This window comes from Gopherus evgoodei, chromosome 2 (assembly GCF_007399415.2).
Source record: "Gopherus evgoodei ecotype Sinaloan lineage chromosome 2, rGopEvg1_v1.p, whole genome shotgun sequence".
In the NCBI taxonomy this organism is placed as follows: domain Eukaryota; kingdom Metazoa; phylum Chordata; order Testudines; family Testudinidae; genus Gopherus; species Gopherus evgoodei.
In genome coordinates, this window is record NC_044323.1 from 96,185,923 (window position 1) to 96,205,666 (window position 19,744).

The 19,744-nt window shown below is 44.2% G+C and overlaps 1 protein-coding gene across 2 annotated transcripts in view; it reads left to right on the top strand.

Annotated features, from left to right (window-relative positions):
• The window catches only part of HECW1 (HECT, C2 and WW domain containing E3 ubiquitin protein ligase 1), a 394,082-nt gene that overhangs the window by 138,027 nt on the left and 236,311 nt on the right, over window positions 1-19,744 (top strand). For both annotated transcript variants that reach the window (XM_030551407.1, XM_030551408.1), the window contains one exon: window positions 14,674-14,781. In XM_030551407.1, coding sequence (XP_030407267.1) covers window positions 14,674-14,781 — 108 coding nt within the window. The remainder of the gene's footprint in view (window positions 1-14,673; window positions 14,782-19,744) is intronic.

Genomic DNA, 19,744 nt, shown 5'->3' on the forward strand with positions numbered 1-19,744 from the left:
TTTTACGACCACTGGCGAGACACCACTATGGGCAGATGGGCTCTAGAGGTTATCCAATCAGGCTTATACCATCCATTCCCTGTCCATATCTCCCACCCACCCCCTCTCTTTGTCCCTCTCAGGGATCCCTCTCATGACCACTTGCTCCACCAAGAGGTACACATCTTTTGTAAATAGGAGCAGTGGAAAAGGTATCAATCAACATAGAGGAAAGGGTTTTTACTCCCACTGTTTTTTGACGGAAAAGAAAAGTTGGGGATGGCAACCCATTCTCGACCTCAGGTGCCAATAAGTTTGTCAAAAAGCAAAAATTCAAAATGGTTACCCAAATAACCACTATTCCCGCGCTAGAGCAGGGAGATTGGTTTTCAGGTCTCAACCTGCAGGATGCTTATTTTCATGTAACTATACATCCTGCCCACAGACGCTTTCTCAGATTTGTTCTGGGAACAAACCACTACCAATGCAGGTTCTATCCTTCATCACCTCTCAACAGCACCCCACGCCCCAGACAAACCGCTCCTTCTTCTGCAGTCTCTTCCAATCATACTGGACTACCTTCTGGAGCTCAAACAATCTGGGCTCTCTTTCAGCTCCAAAAAGGTACATCTGGCAGCAAACACAGCATTTTACCAGAAAGATTGGCGACACCACTATCTTCGCCCACTCTATCACAAAAAGATTCCTCAAAGGCATCCAGACCCTGTACTCAAACATCAGACCACCTACTCCAACCATGGGACCTCCACTTGGTCCTCATATGTTTGACACAAAAGCCATTTGAACTGCTAGCATCCTTCTCTCTATTACACCTATCAATGAAAGCTGTGTTCTTAGTGCAATTACATCTGCCAACACATAGGAAAACTTGGAGCTCTCATGGCTGACCCACCTTACACTATCTTTTTAAGGATAAAGTCACTCTCCAAACGCATCCCAGATTTCTCCCCAAGGTTCATTCATCCTCCACCTTTAATGAACCATCTACCAACCATCTGTCCTAAACTGCATGCGAACTCTTTGAAGCAGCAATGCAACACACTTGATGTGTGCAGAGCATTGTCCTTTATTTGGATAGGACTAAACCCCTAAACTATTTATCTCAATCACAGAGCGATCTGAGGCCAAATCAGTGTCTAGCAGAGAATATCCAATTGGATATCAGACTGCATCCATTTATGCTACCAACTAAAGAAGACACATCCTTCAACTTCTATTAAAGCACACTCTACCAGAGTCCCATCTCAACATCTGTTGCATTCGTATGTAGTGTTCCCCTCATAGACATCTGCAAGGCTGTCACCTGGGCTTCGGAACATACCTTTGCCAAACACTATGCCCTTACTCAGGGTCCCTTCACTGACACTCGAAATGGCTCGAGCCAGACTGTCTACAGCTTTCTTACCAGATCCCAAAGTCCCTACCATCCTAGAGATACTGCTTTTCAGTCATCCGGAGTGGAACCACCAAAGGGACATCTCTCTCTTGAAGAAGAAGAGGAGGTTACTCACCTGTGCAGTAACTGATATTCTTGAGATGAGTGTCCCTGTAGGTGCTCCACTACTCACCCTCCTCCCCTCTACTTCAGATCTGGAGTAGTCGCCGTTGTAGAAAAGGAACTGAGGAGTAACTGCCGCATACAATCTGTTAAAGCACCACAGCATGTAAGGTAGGCACTGCGCATGCGTGGCCTGTGGTGGGTACTGCTGTACCAAATTTCCAAGCGAATGCGCAGGGACACACCAGCACCTGGAGTGGAGCACCCACAGGGACACTCATCTTGAAGGATGTCAGTTACTGCACAGGTGAGTGACTGACTCTTCAGTGTCTTTTTGGAATTACAGTGTATCTCTGCAGCAGACATTGCGAGTTGGAAAAATACAATAAAATTTTATTTTTAAAGTAGTGAACAATTATTGCAAGATAGGTATCATGTAAGCACTTCCCCTACCAAAAGTGTTACATAGATAACAGCAGAAATTTACAAACACCATTAATATAGAAAAGTTTTGATCCATATTACTGCCTGATCCAGTGCTTATTTAAGTCAATGGAAAGACCTGCATTTACTGTTGTTATAATAGGTGTAGGTCTCTTTGGACAGCTGATAAAAAAGAGAAGAAAATTGGTAACAGTAATATTGATATTCAGAAATATTCCTTATGTTGTCCTTTGGATATATGTTATATATTGTTCATTTGTTATTTGTATTATTATTCAACAAATAAGTATTCATTTTTTCCACCTGCATTACAGATTAATAGCTCCTCCGTTAAAAAATACCATTCACCTTTATTGTGGAGTTTTTTGAAATATGTGCAGATGTCTAGGAGATATTTTTTTTTCTACACTAATGGTCTGCAAAAGGGCAACTGATGGCTAAAAACAGATATATTCCCATATAGTTCCCAACCAACTGCCCTCCTGAAATGTACAAGCTATCCTCCTAATGTTACACTTTACTAGGATGCTGCTAAATATGGTCCTAATAGAAGAAATATGGATTTAGGAAGCTTCCATGCACTATACATTTGTATTTCTCACAAAATATAATTTATTTCGTTGATAGTTACTTACTTTGTAGGGTGTTTTGTTTTTGTGTTTTGTTTTTGGGGGGTTTTTTGCTACAGCTTACTATGCAAATTGCAAAATAGTTTAACTACTGCTAGGCCAATTTTCACAGAAAAGATCTTATAGAATTCTGCTAACTCTATTCATATGTAATTATAACACAGATGTACATAATGACCAAAGAACTTTTAAAATTCAAGCTAAAGCAAATTTGTTCAAATAAATACCATTAGGCCTACCTGTAATTTCTGCAGTGCAGCATTTTTTATTCATAAAGGATCAAACATAAAATGGAGCCTCTATTATATAGTGGTAACCTTAAGTTTCCACAAAATAGGTGGTGTACATCAGTGATGAATCAAGCTAATGTAGAATATGAGTTTTGACAGGTGTATGGAGTTCAGAAAATATTTTGCCAGGGAGTTTGTGCCCAATTTGTGTCACTGGGAATCAGTACAACCTTGCAGCCTATTCTATTCCTAAATGTTGTTTTCTTAGCTCATTATTCTATGGAAGGGTGGGTGATTTCTCAGCAAGACAACCCATGTTTTCTTTATTTCCCCTTAACTAAAACTACACTGACTGTAAAGGGTGTTAAATGACAGGTATTTGTAACTTTTTTCTGTTTTGTCTGAGTCATTCCAAGAAAGACAAATTGAATATCCTGTTATTTATACTGTTTGGGATTTTTGGGGAAGAATAAAATACTAAGGTTTTGCCTCTTTAGTGTAGACTGTCCACAGCCTGTGAAGTTCCCATGGCACTTTTTACAGGATCTTTTTGCAGGGTGTCATTGCTCAAAATTTCCCTTAATTCCACTGTTGCCTGATTTTTGTCAGCTGGTTGTTGCTTTTCACTGAAGAGGTAGCTGTTTCAGTAGCAATGTCTGTGTATATATATCTTGTGAAGCACTTTGAAATCACTGCAATTTTTCCATGCTTTTTTCTCATCATTACAACCTTTAAAAATGATAGCTTTGGGGGTGAAACTAAAGCACAGAAGGATGATAGGCTGACATGAAGCCATAATGAAAGCCTAGCTATAACTAAAAAGGATCTTTCATTTATATCCTCCTCCTCCTCCATTGAAAGAGACCTTCAGGGCCATTCAGATTTGGGTTAAGGCTTTTCAAATATAGTGTTTCTGTCTGGACCTGCTTTTAGAACTGCACAATATGGGCTAAACCTTAGCCCCATTGAAGTCAGTGGGAATTGTGCCACTGATTTCAATGGGTTTGGGATTTCACTGTATGACTTTTCAATTACATATCCTTCCCCAGAATAGGAGAAGCTTGCTTGGCTCCCATTTTCAATCACAGCAAGCCAGAGATAGCTATCTTTACTCATCATCAATTAAAATACATGCCTATACTGTCTTGATGCCAAATTGTCACTGGCAAGAAGTTTGACTGAACATTACAAGTTCTGTTAAGGAGATTCAGAATGTTTTCCAGGCCATCTAGAAGATTGACTTGATTGTTCTATCATATTCCTGATAGATTCAAAGAAATCCAAATTAATAGTCCGCAGGGGGAAAGAAAAAGTTATGAATTGACTTTTACCCACTTGGAAGTGTTAATTACTCTTAGAACATCTTGAGAGGTGCTCTTTTCATGCATAAAGGAATCCCATACATACACACTCACCAAAGTAAAAAGCATGCTCTATATTTTGTTGGTTCTCTAAAAGTTGGTGGTTGTACTAGTTTGGCAAGCCATAGTTTCAACACTTATTTCTTTCTTTCAGAAACAGGTCAGAAAGCCACTGCAAATTCCCAAATTGGGTATAGCATGTTTTAGATGATGTAGGCCAAGATTTTCAGAATTGGCAAGTGATTTTGTATTTTTGATTTAAGACATCACAAAGAAGCCTGATTTCCAGAGTGGGTGGTCAGCACTTTTTGAAAATGAGATCCATTTATGATGTGTCAAGTTGGTTACCCAAAAATTAAGATGTCCAAAGATATTTGTCACTTTTAAAATCTTGAGCCTAGTCTAATTAAAAAGAAATGAATAAGATTTTTGTCACATGAAATTTTGTTATATTATGAGTATATAAAGAAACACGATGCTCTTAAGATGTTAAACAATATTCTGGCAGAGGAGTGTATGTGTGGGTAGAAGGCAAGGGGCACCTTCAGATGTTGATCAGAGCCCCACATGATGAAGGCTTTGTATGAAAGTTGCTATCTTCCCAGCTGAGGAGGAGTTAAGGAGACTTCCTTCAGATCTTGCTAAGGCCAACTGGCCATAGAAAGCACTCCTGAGTAACTGAGGCAACACAAAGCATCCCCATCTCCATATGGCTTCCCATTTTGCCTCTGCAGCACCCCCAAACCCTGTTGGCATGGAGAAGAAGAGACCAAGATCAGAAATTTAATCATGGGGGTATAGAGCACTAACAGTTGGTTGCCTGCTTGTGGATTACTTTAAAAGTTGGAGTTATATCCCATTCCTTTAGACAAGACAATTATGTTTGTCCTTTGCTACACCTGACCCAAATAGGCTAGATAGAGACTATCTCCTAGCCCTTTACTCATGGTACAATGTGTTTTTGATGCTTTCTACCTTCCTCTTAGACAAATATCTCTCTCTTTTGCTGATGCTAAGGCCTATCCAGCTCTGCTGAATGACCAGCAGAGAAACATCTATGCACCTGAAAAGTACTCAGCCAGATGTCCAGAAGATATCTCCTTCATAGAGTGAGAGAAATTAGGTTAAGCTATATTCTCAATTTTTTTAAAGGAAAAGGGAGTGCATTGTGATGTTTTATTGGAAAAATGTCAAAAGCCATTAGCACCTGGTTAAAATACATGAAAGGCAGAAGCATTAACTCTGCTATGTATTTTATATGGAGCTAAATTGAAGTATTTCACCATTTACCTTGGGGAGGTAAGTATGTTGTGTACTTTAAGGTCAGTTAACTTATTCATGAGGTTGCTCAATAGAAAGATAAGTAGTGGGATTTGTTTTCCCTTGCACAAATAATCTTCTTAAAAATATATTTCACCTCCACAAATATTCTCTGATAGGAAATATTTTCTCTTCTGTTCCTCCACCCCCCAAAATTACCCCTGCATGAAGTCAAGAGTGGACAAGATTTCATTCTGGATTAGTAACTGCTTTTCTAGACATAAATATTGTGTGCCTTTAAAATCCAGTATCTCCATTTCTGCTGGGCTAAAAATGAGGTATGTCCTTGAAGGGGGGGAAATTATCCACCCTTTTCACAAAGGGACACACAGTGCTTACATTAGATTTTGAAAAGACCCAAGATACTGGATTTTAAAGCCATGACATTTGCACCTCTAGAAGAGCCATTTGAGGTCATAATGGACTTGTTTTACCTTTATTAGTTATATTTCTCTCCCTCTTGCTCTGTAGAGAGAGACTCATGGTAGCAAGGCACGTGGTTTTACACCCTTAGGGATAAAATATTCCAAGAATTTTTTCCCTGTAACATACATGACATATGCAAAATATATGATGCTGTGGGGTGGTTAAAGACTATATTGGCATTTGTTTGGGATGATCTGCATAGTTTATAAGTGCTGATCTGACCATTCTAAACCCATGTTAATACAACGTTCCTACTGTGCCATCATATATTGTGTTCCTTCTACCTCTATAGCTTATAAACTGTACATGCATACACATACACGCAAGCACACATTGCCCGACTTCACTAGAACAGGAGTTGGTAGTGAACTCTATATGTAGCTGGATAACACTTACTACTAGAGTTCATGTAACATTTTTCTTTGAGAAGCTCTCATACCTCCATTATCTGCAGTGGGCCTTTCCTATTCAGCAAGGGGAGTCCCCTTAGGCTACAGAAGTGTCACTTCTTTTCTTTTTGTGTCCTCGTGGATTTTCAGCCAAGTCTGATTAAGATATGACGTATTTAAAACTGTCATGTCCCCTCTTTCATTTAAGAGTCTCTTGACATTTTTGGCAGCCTACCAAAATCACTGAACATTCTGAGGCTGGGTTCCTGCAGTAGTGCAGTTACACTGGGTGTGGCAGGGAACTGCTGGGGCAAGGAACGAGAAAGCCAGATCAGACGCCCTTCCCTGTGACCTCCTGTGGCAAGTGGCACATTTCCCCTCTCCCAGTCTCACACCGCACACGCACACACACAGGGGCAGGGGCGGCTCTAGGTATTTTGCCATCCCAAGCATGGCAGGCAGGCTGCCTTCGGTTGGCTTGCCTGCAGGAGGTCCCCAGTCCTGCGGATTCAGCGGCAGGCCTGCGGGAGGTCCGCCAAAGCCACGGGACCAGCAGACCCTCCACAGGCATGCCGTCAAAGGCAACCCGCCTGCCGCCCTCACAGCAACCGACAGAGCACCCCCTGTGGCTTGCCGTCCCAGGCACGCGCTTGCATGCTGGTACCTGGAGCCGCCCCTGCACAGGGGCACTACAGGGAGCAGAAGCTTCCTCCGACATCAAGGAGGGGAGAGAGAAAGATTTGGGCCAAGCTCCCTTCATATAACCCCTGACACCAGTGTCCAGCCCCCCCCACACACACACACATATCCCATCTGGAGGCAACACATGGAGCAATAGCTCCACAACTCCTGGGTAAGGGAAGAGAGATCCAGGCTGGAATTCCTGATCACACACCTGACCGAGCACGTGGACCCAGCAACCTATCTCCTCTCTTGGAAAAGAGACTGCTCTTGCTGCCAGCTAATGTTAGTCCTGTAGGTTTAGTGCAAGATGCCTGTGCTGCAGTGTTGAAGACTTGGGTTTCAAAGAACTCAGATGATTCATAAACAAGGGGAGGGTTGATACTCACTCACACTTAATTAAATTTCTTTCTATCTTTCTCTTTACAAAATTTATACCTTGGGATGGGGTGAGGGTTGTTTTTGTTTCTAATATAAATTGGATAGTGAAGGGATCAGAAATGGAAATTGTAAATGAAGAATGGAAATCATCCCAGAGAATTTTTACTGGAGAAATTGCAGGCATAGCATGGAAATGTAAAATTTTAATACATTGAAAATCTCCACTTACATACAGTGCATGAAACTGAGCTAATGAAATAATTACAGGTAATTAGCAAATCAGCAAAGGGAAAATGTACTGTAGATGGTATTGCCTTTTTTGAATATCCATTGCAATCATTAATAACCTCTTTAAAGGGATTTCCTTTGTAAATCCCTCAAGGGAACGTCACCAAAGAGTTTACAGTTGGTAGCCCACTTATCTTGCTCCCTGCAGAACTCTTTTGCATAAAACCAAAGAAATAACACTGCATTTGCCCTGTGCTTTATCCTTTGTTTAGTTCTTCTTTGAGTGATGTATTCCACTCGAGGTGCGCATGAGCTCCATATGCTGGAGACCAGAAGATTTTTCTCTAGCAGTGTCAGTTGGTATGTGCTTGCGTCCCATATGCTGAGGGCATAAGGGGCAGTACGGACTGACTGTCTCTCCAGTTCCTTTCTGTTGCCCCTGGTCTGAGATGAACCTCTTCAATGTTCACAGCTTTAGCTTGTGTTCTTGTTCTAAATTTGTAGAGAGTCGCAAATAGTTTTAAAGCCTGTTTCTAGATAGGGTAGTTCAGCAATTTTAGAGCTCTGGAAGTCCCTCCACAAGACACTCTCATGCATGAGCTGCCTTGTATGTCCAAGATCCTGGGATTCAAGATCTGTGTGGCCTGTCTCTGTTGCCTCAGGGAAGCTCATACCAGCTTCTAATTGCAATATCTGCCAGCCCCTTCCTCACTGAACCCATCAATTCTGTGAATTTAGATTTAGAAGATTCCTAATGGACTGCTCAGTGAGAACCCAGTCCAATCCTGGTCCATCAGACCCCCCTGTACATCTGGCTGAGGCCCCAAGAAGGGCCCCTTTGAGCACAGTAGTCTCCACAGCTACACAGAGCAGAGTTAAAAACTCTTCCAAACAGAACAGATGTGAGCAGGGTAAGCACAAACACTGTTGTAAGCATTGGGAAAAATCTCTCTCCAAATCCCTATACAAAAAGAGGAGCTTGTCTCTGACACCCTCTGAGTCAGGTGAGACTTTACATCGCAGTATGTCTATGTCAGGAGCTCTCAAGAGCATGGTGCCAATTCCTTGTCATTGAGAACCAAAAGTGCCCTGAAACCATCTCTGGTCAAAGGTGCAGGACCATTCTCAGTACTGACGAGGGAAAATAGGGAACAGTACTGACACGCAGAAAAAGGAGATCTTGGTAGCAAAAACTATTCCTGTCTGAAGCCAGCTCTACCAAGAGACAGAAGTCCAGTCCACTCTACAGCTTCATGGAGCTCAAGGACTTTATTATCTATATGGACCTGGAATCACTGATATTTCCTGGTCAGTTTGCCACTCAATCAGACCACTATTATCAATGGCATCCCCTATTGATATAGAGGCCTCTATCTCCTCCATCCAACAGATGGACAACAGACCTAGACTAGTCATGCTCGGAAGCAATACAATCCATCCTTCGCAATAGTAGAAAAGATTCCAAAAGAAAATGCTACACAGCAAAATGGAAAAGAGTCCCTGTTCAGTGTCAGCATAGTCGACTGCCTCCAGAGGGTTCTGAGATCCCTAGTATTCTTGATCATCTCGTCTCTCAGAAATGTCAGGATATCTCTCAGCTCCTTGTGCAGTGCCCTTGGCAGCCATTAGTGTCTTTTACCCTCTTCTGGACAGCCATTCAATTTTTGCCCATCAGATCGTAGTAAGGTTTCTGAAGAGACTTGTCAGAACCTTTCCTCTGGTGCTGAAACCTGCCCCGGCCTCAGTCTAGTCCTGTCATCATTAATTCCCTCATTCAGACCTTTACCCTCATGTTCTTTGTTCATCTGTCTATGAAGCTTGCTTTTCTGGTTGCAGACACCTACCCAGAAGAGTAGGTAAGCTGCAAACCTTTATGGCAGACTCACCCTACCTGATCTTCCATAAGGACAAGGTCCTTATCCTAAACTAATTCCAAAAGTAATCTTGGAATTCCATCTGAACCGCTTACTTGTCTTCTATCTGAAGCCCCATGCCGCCAGATTGGACAGGAAGCCCCATTCTTTGAACGTCCTCCAAGCTTTAACTTAACTATAGAGGATTAAATCCTTCAGAAAATCTCCCAAAACTTTTTGTTTCCTTTGCCAAATGCATGAGACAGGGAGCTATGTCCTCAGAAAGACTGTCCAAATAGATACTGGGCTGCATTCTGATGTTTGAGCTGATGGCGACCCCTTGCCCTCAAGATACAAGGCCCTACTCAGCTAGAGCCCAGGTTATAGCAGCAGCTTCACTTTGAGAGATATCCCTCTCCTACACAGTTGCAGAATGGCAATGTAGGGCTCCATGCATAACTTAGTGAGACATTATGCCTTGGTTCAGGATTCTACAGCAGACCCTTTTTTTGGGAGAGCAGTCCTTCAACCTATCATATAGCACTGTTCCTCCCACCCTCATCCTCAATGAATACTGCTTGAGAGTCACCTGGAGTAGAATACAAGTAGGGAACATCACTCAAAAAGAAAGAAAGGTTACTTCCCTTGTATAGTAATTGGGGTTCTTCAAGATGTGCTGTCCCTATCTATATTCCACTGCCTGCCCTTCTTCCCCTGTGTAGTGGAGTCTTATCCTAGTGCTATTCATGGCAGAAATGGGACTGGAGGGTTGGTTGGTGCACAGGAAGAGAGGGGTGCAGGTGCAGACCAACAGACACTGCTAGCAAAAATATTCCAGACTCAGGCCCTTGTGCACTGCAAGTGGAATACAGCTAGGGACCACACATCTCAAAGAACTCTAATCTTTGAGCCAAGTAAGTAGCCTTTCTTTTCAATTCTATTTAAAAGAAGTCTAATCTCAGTTTAATCTTTGTAGATTTTTTTAAAACAATATTTATCTTCTTCATTTTTGCCCTTTGTGTACTGTTTAATAGTGTTGTGGGAGCTTAATATGCTATTATTGAGTCACTGTGAGCAAATCTAGTATTAGAGTTCCTCAGCAGCCCAATCCTTTAGAACGTTGATTTAAGTCCTATCAAATAAGTTCGTTTTTAAAAAACTTTTATATCCATATATCATATATCTTTATTCTTTCTCACTCCTTTATTTCCACTGAAAGAAATATCTGCTATTTGGACCTAATCCTATGAGGTGTGAACGCCTTTGACTCTCACTGGGAGTTGAAGGCACTCAGCACTCCCTAGGACAGGGGCAGGCAACTTTTTGGCCTGAGGGACGCATCAGGTTTCCAAAATTGTACGGAGGGTCGGTTAGGGGAGGCTGTGCCTCCCCAAATAACCAGGCATGACCTGGACCCTGCCTGCTATCTGATCCCCCCTGCTTCTAACCCCCTGATGGCCACCCCAAGACTCCTGCCCCATCCAACCCCTCTGGTCCCTGACAGCCTCCCCAGGACCCCTGCCCCATGCAACTAGCCCTTCTCCCTGTCCCCTGAATGCGCCCAGAAACCTTTCCCCTGACTGCCCCCTGCTGCCCCATCCAAACCCAGCTCTCCTTCCTGACTGCCCCCCAAGAACCCCTGCCTCCATTCAACCCCCCTGCTCCCCACCCTCTGACCCCAACCCCTATCCACTCCCCAAACCCCTAAACTCCCCTGCCCTCTATCCAACCCCCCACCTACTCCCTGCCCCCTTACCATGCTGCCTGGAGCACTGGTGGCTGGCAGTGCTACAGCCATTGCACTGTGCAGCACAGAGCACTGGGTCAGGCCCAGCGGTGCAGTGAGCTGAGGCTGCGGGGGAGGAAGGACAGCAGGGGTGGAGCTGGGGGCCATGGGACCCTCCTCCTGGGCCAGTAGCTCAGGGGCCGGGCAGGAGGGTCCCATGGGCCGGATGTGGCCCGCAGGCTGTAGTTTGCCCACCTCTGCCCTAGGATCAGCCAACAGATCTGTTCTTTTGGTGTTGATTTTTCCTTAACAAAGAACTTTCTAAACTTGGTTTGTAGGTCACAGAATTGTTGTAGATGTTTTGACCACCTTTTACTCCTGGGGGAATTCTGTGCAACTGTGCATGCACAGAATATATGTCCCCTGCAGATTTCTTTGCTTCCCTGCAGAAAAATTAATTTCTGATGAGGAAGCAAAGGGAAGCCACAAAAGCAGTCATGCAACCCTCCCCACCAGTAAGTTTTTGGTTGTAGGGCAGCCAGCAGAGAGGTAAATCACTGTGGAGCAGGACTGGGGAAGACCCAGCTGCTGGCTCCTACCCTGTGCCAGGCTCAGCTTCCAGTCCCAGATGAGCTGGGGAGGATGGGACTTCGTCTTCCCCTGTATGGCACCCGGGGCTGGGTCAGACCCACCCTGATATTTCTCCCCCAGCTGCAGGAAGCTCTGCAAACTCTCTTCCCCTCCCCCCGCACTTCCTGCACCCATCGCACCTCAGCTGGAGGCAAAGGGATCCCTCTACAGGGAGCTGCTCCCCCATCCACCCAATCCCCTGTGCATCCATACTCCCTCATACCCAGACCCTCCCACTAAGTCTCACCTCCTCCCTACACAGAGTTCCCCACTCCGCTGCACCTGGATGGACCACCCCAGTGAGCCACTCACACTTGGATCCCCACCCCATCAAGCCCCAGCCAGCTGCACTTGGATCCCCACTTCCTCAGCATCTGGACCCTCCTACTGAGCCCCCCACACCCAGACCCCCCTGCTGAGCTCTGTTTCCCCTCACACCCAAGCCCCCGTTGCTGAGCTCCAACCACCTTCACCTGGACCCTCCTGCAGAGTCCCATTACCATTACACCCAGAACCCCCCAACAAGCCTCTGTGCATCCAGATTCCCCCCACACCCAGATCTACCACTGAGCCATCTGCACCCAGATTGTCCCTCATAGAACCCTCTCAACCCACACCTGGATCTCTCCACATGAAGTCCCTCCACAGCTGGATCCTACCTTGCTGAGCTTGCCTGCCCATACCTAGCACAGAGCTACAGGGCCCTGGGATGTTTCTGGGGCAGGCCTGGTCCTTGCGCTGTGTCAGGGTTGGGTGCGGCTCACCACTGAGTGCATGTCCGGGGGGAGCTGCACAGTGAACTCCCATCTCTGTGTAGCCAATGGCCTGTGCTCTCCAATGCCATGCTGGAGCCGCCACATTTATTTGACAAATAAAATTTGCAGAATTTTGCAGAATTTTAAAATATTGTGAGCAGAATTTTGAATTTTTGGCACAGAATGCCTTCAGGAGTAAGCTTCACCACTTAGGTCTTCACTTGGGAGGCTAGATCCTACAGCCACCATTGAAGTCACTGGGGGGAGTTCTTCAAATGAAGCAGCTGCATGACAGACCCTTGAATAGCTGGTAGTGTTGCACACTTCTAGTGATCTGTCACTGGAAGCTTGTCTTGATAATGACATAAGCTTGTCTTATCAAATGTCTACTCCTTATTTGATAATTTACAGTATGTATTTAGTTTAGTTCAACTCAGACACAATATCTAGTTTTCCATGGCGTCTTCCTCTTTACTCCATTTTGCAACCGAGTTGACCCAGGCAAAAGCAAATCAAATGGTTTGCCTGAGATCAGTCAGTTAATATGCTGAATTTGAACCCAGGACCTTATTGGTGCTCATCTTCCCACAGCTTTTACCATCACCATTAATCAACTTAGCCTTTGTCAAACTAAAATTTAAGTACTCACATAAGTACCTTCAGCTGTAAGAGCCACTTGATTAAAATACAGATTTAAGAACTTACTCGTATTAAAATTTAAGCCACTTATTCGTTGCTGAAAAAGAAAAATACGTATTCATTGGTCCCTGTTGATCGAGAACTCTTCTTCTCACTAGGAAAAATGTTTAGACAGTTCACAATTCGTTTCATTCCTAAAAAGTTTGACTAATTAGGCCAAGGCATGCACAGCACAGCACAGCCCACCCATTATCCTTACTTTGGCCTCTGCATTCCTGGACACAAGTGATTGACATGGGCCAGAACCTACATTTGTTATTGCCCTCTAAAGGAATGTACATAGTTTCCGGTTTTCACTGAGAGCGAACTCAGCTGGCAAACAATTTCTGTTAATCAATTAATAGAAATATAAATACATGCAAGATATTGTGGCTGTGTGTTATTTTTTAATTTTAAAATGAGTGTAAATGGGTATGCAGAGTTAGGGGTTGTGGCCCGGAGAGTCTGGGGAAGTTCCAGATGTGACCCATTGAGTCCTATCAAGTTGGCTGTTGTATCAAACAGGCAAGGTACTAACAAGCTTCAACAGCACTTTATTTATACGGTGGAAACCTCTTTACCAAGCTGCTGCTGCACCCTCTGTAACTCTCACTCTGCCTCCTCAACTCCTCCCCCCTCCTTCCTGTTTCCTGTCCTTTCAGACTCCCAACAGCCAGTGCTCCCTGTTCTAATAATTACAAGCAACATCTAAACACCACAATGGCCCTCAGTCTCTCAGCGTTTTAGGTAACCTGCAATAGATTACTGAGAGACGCACCATTATTGTGAAATGACCTTGATAATCTGGGACATGCCGTGTCTTTCAGTGAGCCATAATTACAAGCAGTGGACAGCACTTAGCTATCAATCCTTTCATTTAAATGGGAGGGACCTGGGTGCTATCTGTGGAGAGACCTGAGTTTTTGAAATCCCTTGTTCTGAATTAACTCAAACGTAACTTTCCCTGCTTGCTGTAAGAACCACCTATGCACCTATTGGATATAATGGTGATGGATGCAAATGGCTATACAGATCTGTTCTCCATGTTTTGGGAGGAGAGATGAGTGCTAGGGTATTGTTTTTGTTCACATTCTCTGTCATTCAGCTGGTTGAATGTTTTATTTTTTTTTAATTTGGGTGTGGTTTGATCCAGGTTGAGTCAGCTGTCGTAATTTTTAAGAGTTTTGTATGATTGTATATTTTAAATTATGTCCAAACAAATCTAGTGTTTTAAGGATAGGTGTATTTGCTTAAAATATAAATAATGGATAAATAAAAATAAAATATAAATAATCAATAAATAACACAGCTAATTTATCTACATGTGCTTGCAAGCTATCAAATATAGCACACTCTATGGAGTGTAAAACATACTTCGGCCTCTCTCTTCACTTTCTGTGTTGTGCTGACAGTCAGCTAATGAGGTAATTTTTTCTATGTGTAGATGAGGTCTTGTCTGAAAACTTTCTGGATTACAAGAACCGTGGGGTCAATGGCTCTCACCGTGGTCAGATTATCTGGAAGATTGATGCCAGCTCTTACTTCGTAGAGCGTAAGTATTTTTTCATGCTACTATGGTGCAATTCAGTGAATGTGGAAAGAAGTGAGCTTTTTTTAGGTTGTGCCCATAGTCTGTATGTCCTTCAGGAAGTTTCAAGCATGATACATTTATACAGAGGTGGCCAACATACTGACCCTCCAAGCCACATATGACAATCTTCAGAAGTTGGAGAGCCAGGGCACACCTGCTGGGGCTCGGGTCTTCTGCCCCACTCCTGCTGAAGCCCCAAGTCCCAGCAGGTGCACCCTGCCGGGCTGGAGCCCCAAGATCCCTCTCCCCATTGGTCAGAAGCCCCTACCCCACCACCCTGCTGCAATGCAAAGGTCCCAAGCTTCCGCACCAAGTCTGGTAGGTGGAGAATGCGGGGAGGCGGGGAGGGGAAGGAGTGCCACAAGCTGCACTTTAACTGTAAAAAAAAAATGCATGTGGCTCATGAGTCACGGTTTGGCCACCCCTGCATTTATACATTAGGATGATCCAAAATGCTTTATGGAGCAGTGAACAACGGTGTCTACTAGGTCATGAATACTGTGGATATTGCTGATTCAAACTATTTTCAGGCTGATACAATTAAGCATTAAAGTCCACTTGACAACTTAGAGTATGAGTTATACCATCAGTTAGGATTTACATCAACCTGTTGTGAAAGACACCCCAGTGGGCCTAATCTTAAATTGTTTAATCAGTCCTCATTTAAAAAAACACCTCATTGACTTCATAAGTTGACTGGAGGACTTTACGAGTTGCTCACTGCCTCCAGACTTCTCTTTTGCTAGTTTTACACTGATGCAACTACACTGACGTCAATGGAATTACTCCTGATTTACATCTATGCAACTGAGATCTGAATCTGGCCCAGGGAATCTAAAATAATAGCTAACCTGTTTTTGAGTCCCCTGAGCATCTAAGTCACACAAACTTTGCACACAGATAGAGTAGTGTAGATATAAGGGAGTCTACATTGGCGTAATGGAGTCTAAGGGCTTGAACCTGCGCCCACTGAAGTCAATAGCACAATTTCCACTGAACCCAGTGGTGTGGAGTAGGGTATAAATGAGTGTAGAAGAGTCTAACATACATCAATTTACATGTCACCTCTGATTTTTTTCCAATAATCTCCCTTATACTGTTTGGCCAAATTCAGAGATGATATGTACAGAGGTGTAAGTGGGTATCAGTCTAAGGTTGACTGGATTTAAGGCAGTCTAAGGGACTCAGACTCAGGTGGTATAATTTACATATTAAGGGAGCTGGAAGAGATGTGTAAGTTAGCCATCTTCGACTCATCTCTGAATTTGACCTAAATATCTGGTACCAGCAGGAATTTATTCTGCCACCTGCAGGTGTTCTGTGGGTATTCATAGACCTGGTCTCCACTATGCGTTTAAACCGAATTTAGCAGCGTTAAACCAATTTAACCCTGCACCCATCCACACAACGAGACCCTTTATATCGATATAAAGGGCTCTTTAAACCGATTTCTGTACTCCTCCTCCTTCTTCGTTTCGGTCTTCACTGAGAAGTCTGAAGGAATGTCTAATATAGTGAATGCTTATGGGAAGAGGGTAGGTTTAGAAGATAAAATAAAAAAAGAGCAAGTAAAAAATCACTTAGAAAAGTTAGATGCCTGCAAGTCACCAGGGCCTGATGAAATGCATCCTAGAATACTCAAGGAGTTAATAGAGGAGGTATCTGAGCCTCTAGCTATTATCTTTGGGAAATCATGTGAGACGGGGGAGATTCCAGAAGACTGGAAGGGGGCAAATATAGTGCCCATCTATAAAAAGGGAAATAAAAACAACCCTGGAAACTACAGACCAGTTAGTTTAACTTCTGTGCCAGGGAAGATAATGGAGCAGATAATTAAAGAAATCATCTGCAAACATTTGGAAGGTGGTAAGGTGATAGGGAATAGCCAGCATGGATTTGTAAAGAACAAATCATGTCAAACTAATCTGATAGCATTCTTTGATAGGATAACGACCCTTGTGGATAAGGGAGAAGCGGTGGATGTGATATACCTAGACTTTAGTAAGGCATTTGATACGGTGTCGCATGATATTCTTATAGACAAACTAGGAAAGTACAAATTAGATGGGGCTACTATAAGGTGGGTGCATAACTGGCTGGATAACCGTACTCAGAGAGTAGTTATTAATGGCTCCCAATCCTGCTGGAAAGGTATAACAAGTGGGGTTCCGCAGGGGTCTGTTTTGGGACCGGCTCTGTTCAATATCTTCATCAACGATTTAGATGTTGGCATAGAAAGTACGCTTATTAAGTTTGCGGACGATACCAAACTGGGAGGGATTGCAACTGCTTTGGAGGACAGGGTCAAAATTCAAAATGATCTGGACAAATTGGAGAAATGGTCTGAGGTAAACAGGATGAAGTTCAATAAAGATAAATGCAAAGTGCTCCACTTAGGAAGGAACAATCAGTTTCACACATACAGAATGGGAGGAGACTGTCTAGGAAGGAGTATGGCAGAAAGAGATCTAGGGGTCATAGTGGACCACAAGCTTAATATGAGTGAACAGTGTGATACTGTTGCAAAAAAAGCAAATGTGATTCTGGGATGCATTAACAGGTGTGTTGTAAACAAGACACGAGAAGTCATTCTTCCGCTTTACTCTGTGCTGGTTAGGCCTCAACTGGAGTATTGTGTCCAGTTCTGGGCACCGCATTTCAAGAAAGATGTGGAGAAACTGGAGAGGGTCCAGAGAAGAGCAACGAGAATGATTAAAGGTCTTGAGAACATGACCTATGAAGGAAGGCTGAAGGAACTGGGTTTGTTTAGTTTGGAAAAGAGAAGACTGAGAGGGGACATGATAGCAGTTTTCAGGTATCTAAAAGGATGTCATCAGGAGGAGGGAGAAAACTTGTTCACCTTAGCCTCCAATGATAGAACAAGAAGCAATGGGCTTAAACTGCAGCAAGGGAGATTTAGGTTGGACATTAGGAAAAAGTTCCTAACTGTCAGGGTAGTTAAACGCTAGAATAGATTGCCTAGGGAAGTTGTGGAATTTCCATCTCTGGAGATATTTAAGAGTAGGTTAGATAAATGTCTATATGGGATGGTCTAGACAGTATTTGGTCCTGCCATGAGGGCAGGGTACTGGACTCGATGACCTCTCGAGGTCCCTTCTAGTCCTAGAGTCTATGAGAGGAGTAGCGCTGAAATTGGTATTGCCATGTCGGATTAGGGTTAGTGTGGCTGCAAATCGATGGTATTGGCCTCCGAGCAGTATCCCACAGTGCACCATTGTGACCGCTCTGGAAAGCAATCTGAACTCGGATGCACCGGCCGGGTAGACAGGAAAAGCCCAGCGAACTTTTGAATTCATTTCCTGTTTGCCCAGCATGGAGCTCTGATCAGCACGGGTGGCGATGCAGTCCCAAATCCAAAAAGAGCTCCAGCATGGACTGTACAGGAGATACTGGATCTGATCACTGTCTGGGGAGACAAATCTGTTCTATCAGAGCTCTGTTACAGAAGATGAAATGACAAAGCATTTGAAAAAATCTCCAGGCTATGATAGACAGAGGCCACAGCACAGTGCTGTGTGACAAGCATAACGGAAAGCCAAAGAATCCAATGGACACTCATGGAGGGATGGAAGGGGTACTGAGAACTCCAATTATTCCACAATCCCTGCAGTCTCCGAAAAGCATTTGCATTCTTGGCTGAGCTCCCAATGCCTGAAGGGTCAAAAACATTTTCTCAGGTGTTTCAGGGTATATGTCATCAATTTACATCCTTCCCCCTGAAAGAAAAGGGAAAAAAAATGTTTTTCGCCTTTTTTCAATGTCACCCTATGTCTGCTGCATGCTGCTGGTAGACGAGGTGCTGCAGTGCTGAACACCAGCATCCCCTTCCCGGTGGCAGACGGTACAATGTGACTGCTATCTATCATCATCATCAGCCCGTGAGTGCTCCTGGCTGGCCTTGGTGAGGTCGGCCGGGGGCGCCTGGGTAAAAATGGGAATGACTCCCAGTCATTCCTGGCAGATGGTACAGAACAGCTGGTAACCGTCTTCATCATAGCAACTGGAGGCTGAGCTCCATCAGCCCCCCCCCTTCATGTCTAAAGAAAAGATTCTGTACTGCCTGGACTGTCATAGCAGCGGGAGGCTGGGCTCCTCTCCCCTGCCACCCTTTAATGTTCTGCCTGGACTATCATAGCAGCTGGAGGCTTCCTCCCCCTCATTTTATCTCACTAAAAAGTCAGCGTTTTTTATTCCTGCCTTCTTTATTACTTCATCACACAAATGAGGGGACACTGCCACGCTAGCCCAGGAGGGTTGGGGGAGGAGGGAAGCAACGGGTGGGGTTGTTGCAAGGGCACCCCCTAGAATGGCATGCAGCTCATCATTTCTGCGGGATCTCTGGGGCTCTGACCCGGAGCGGCTGTGCTCTCTGATTCTCTAGTACACTTGCCCCATATTCTAGGCGGGACTGACTCTATTTTTAGACAAAACGTAAAGAAGAGAATGACCCGGGGAGTCATTCCCATTTTTGTCCATACGCTCCTGGCCGACCTCAGCGAGGCCAGCTAGGAGCTCCCATGACAGCAGCAGATGGTACAGAACAACTGATAACCGTCATCACCAATTTACAATGGCATGGCAGACGGTGCAGTAGGGATGGTAACCATCTCTGCTACCTTGCAAAGGCAAATGCGTGCTGCTGTGTAGCACTGCAGTACCGCCTCTGTCAGCAGCATCCAGTTCACATACGGTTACAGTGACAAAAGGCAAAACGGGCTCCATGGTTGCCATGCTATGGCGTCTGCCAGGGCAATCCAGGGAAAAAGGGCGCGAAATGATTGTCTGCCGTTGCTTTCATGGAGCAAGGATTGAGTGACAACATTTACCCAGAATCACCTGCGACACTGTTTTTGCATTGGGATCTCAACTCAGAATTCCAATGGACGGGGGAGACTGCGGAAAC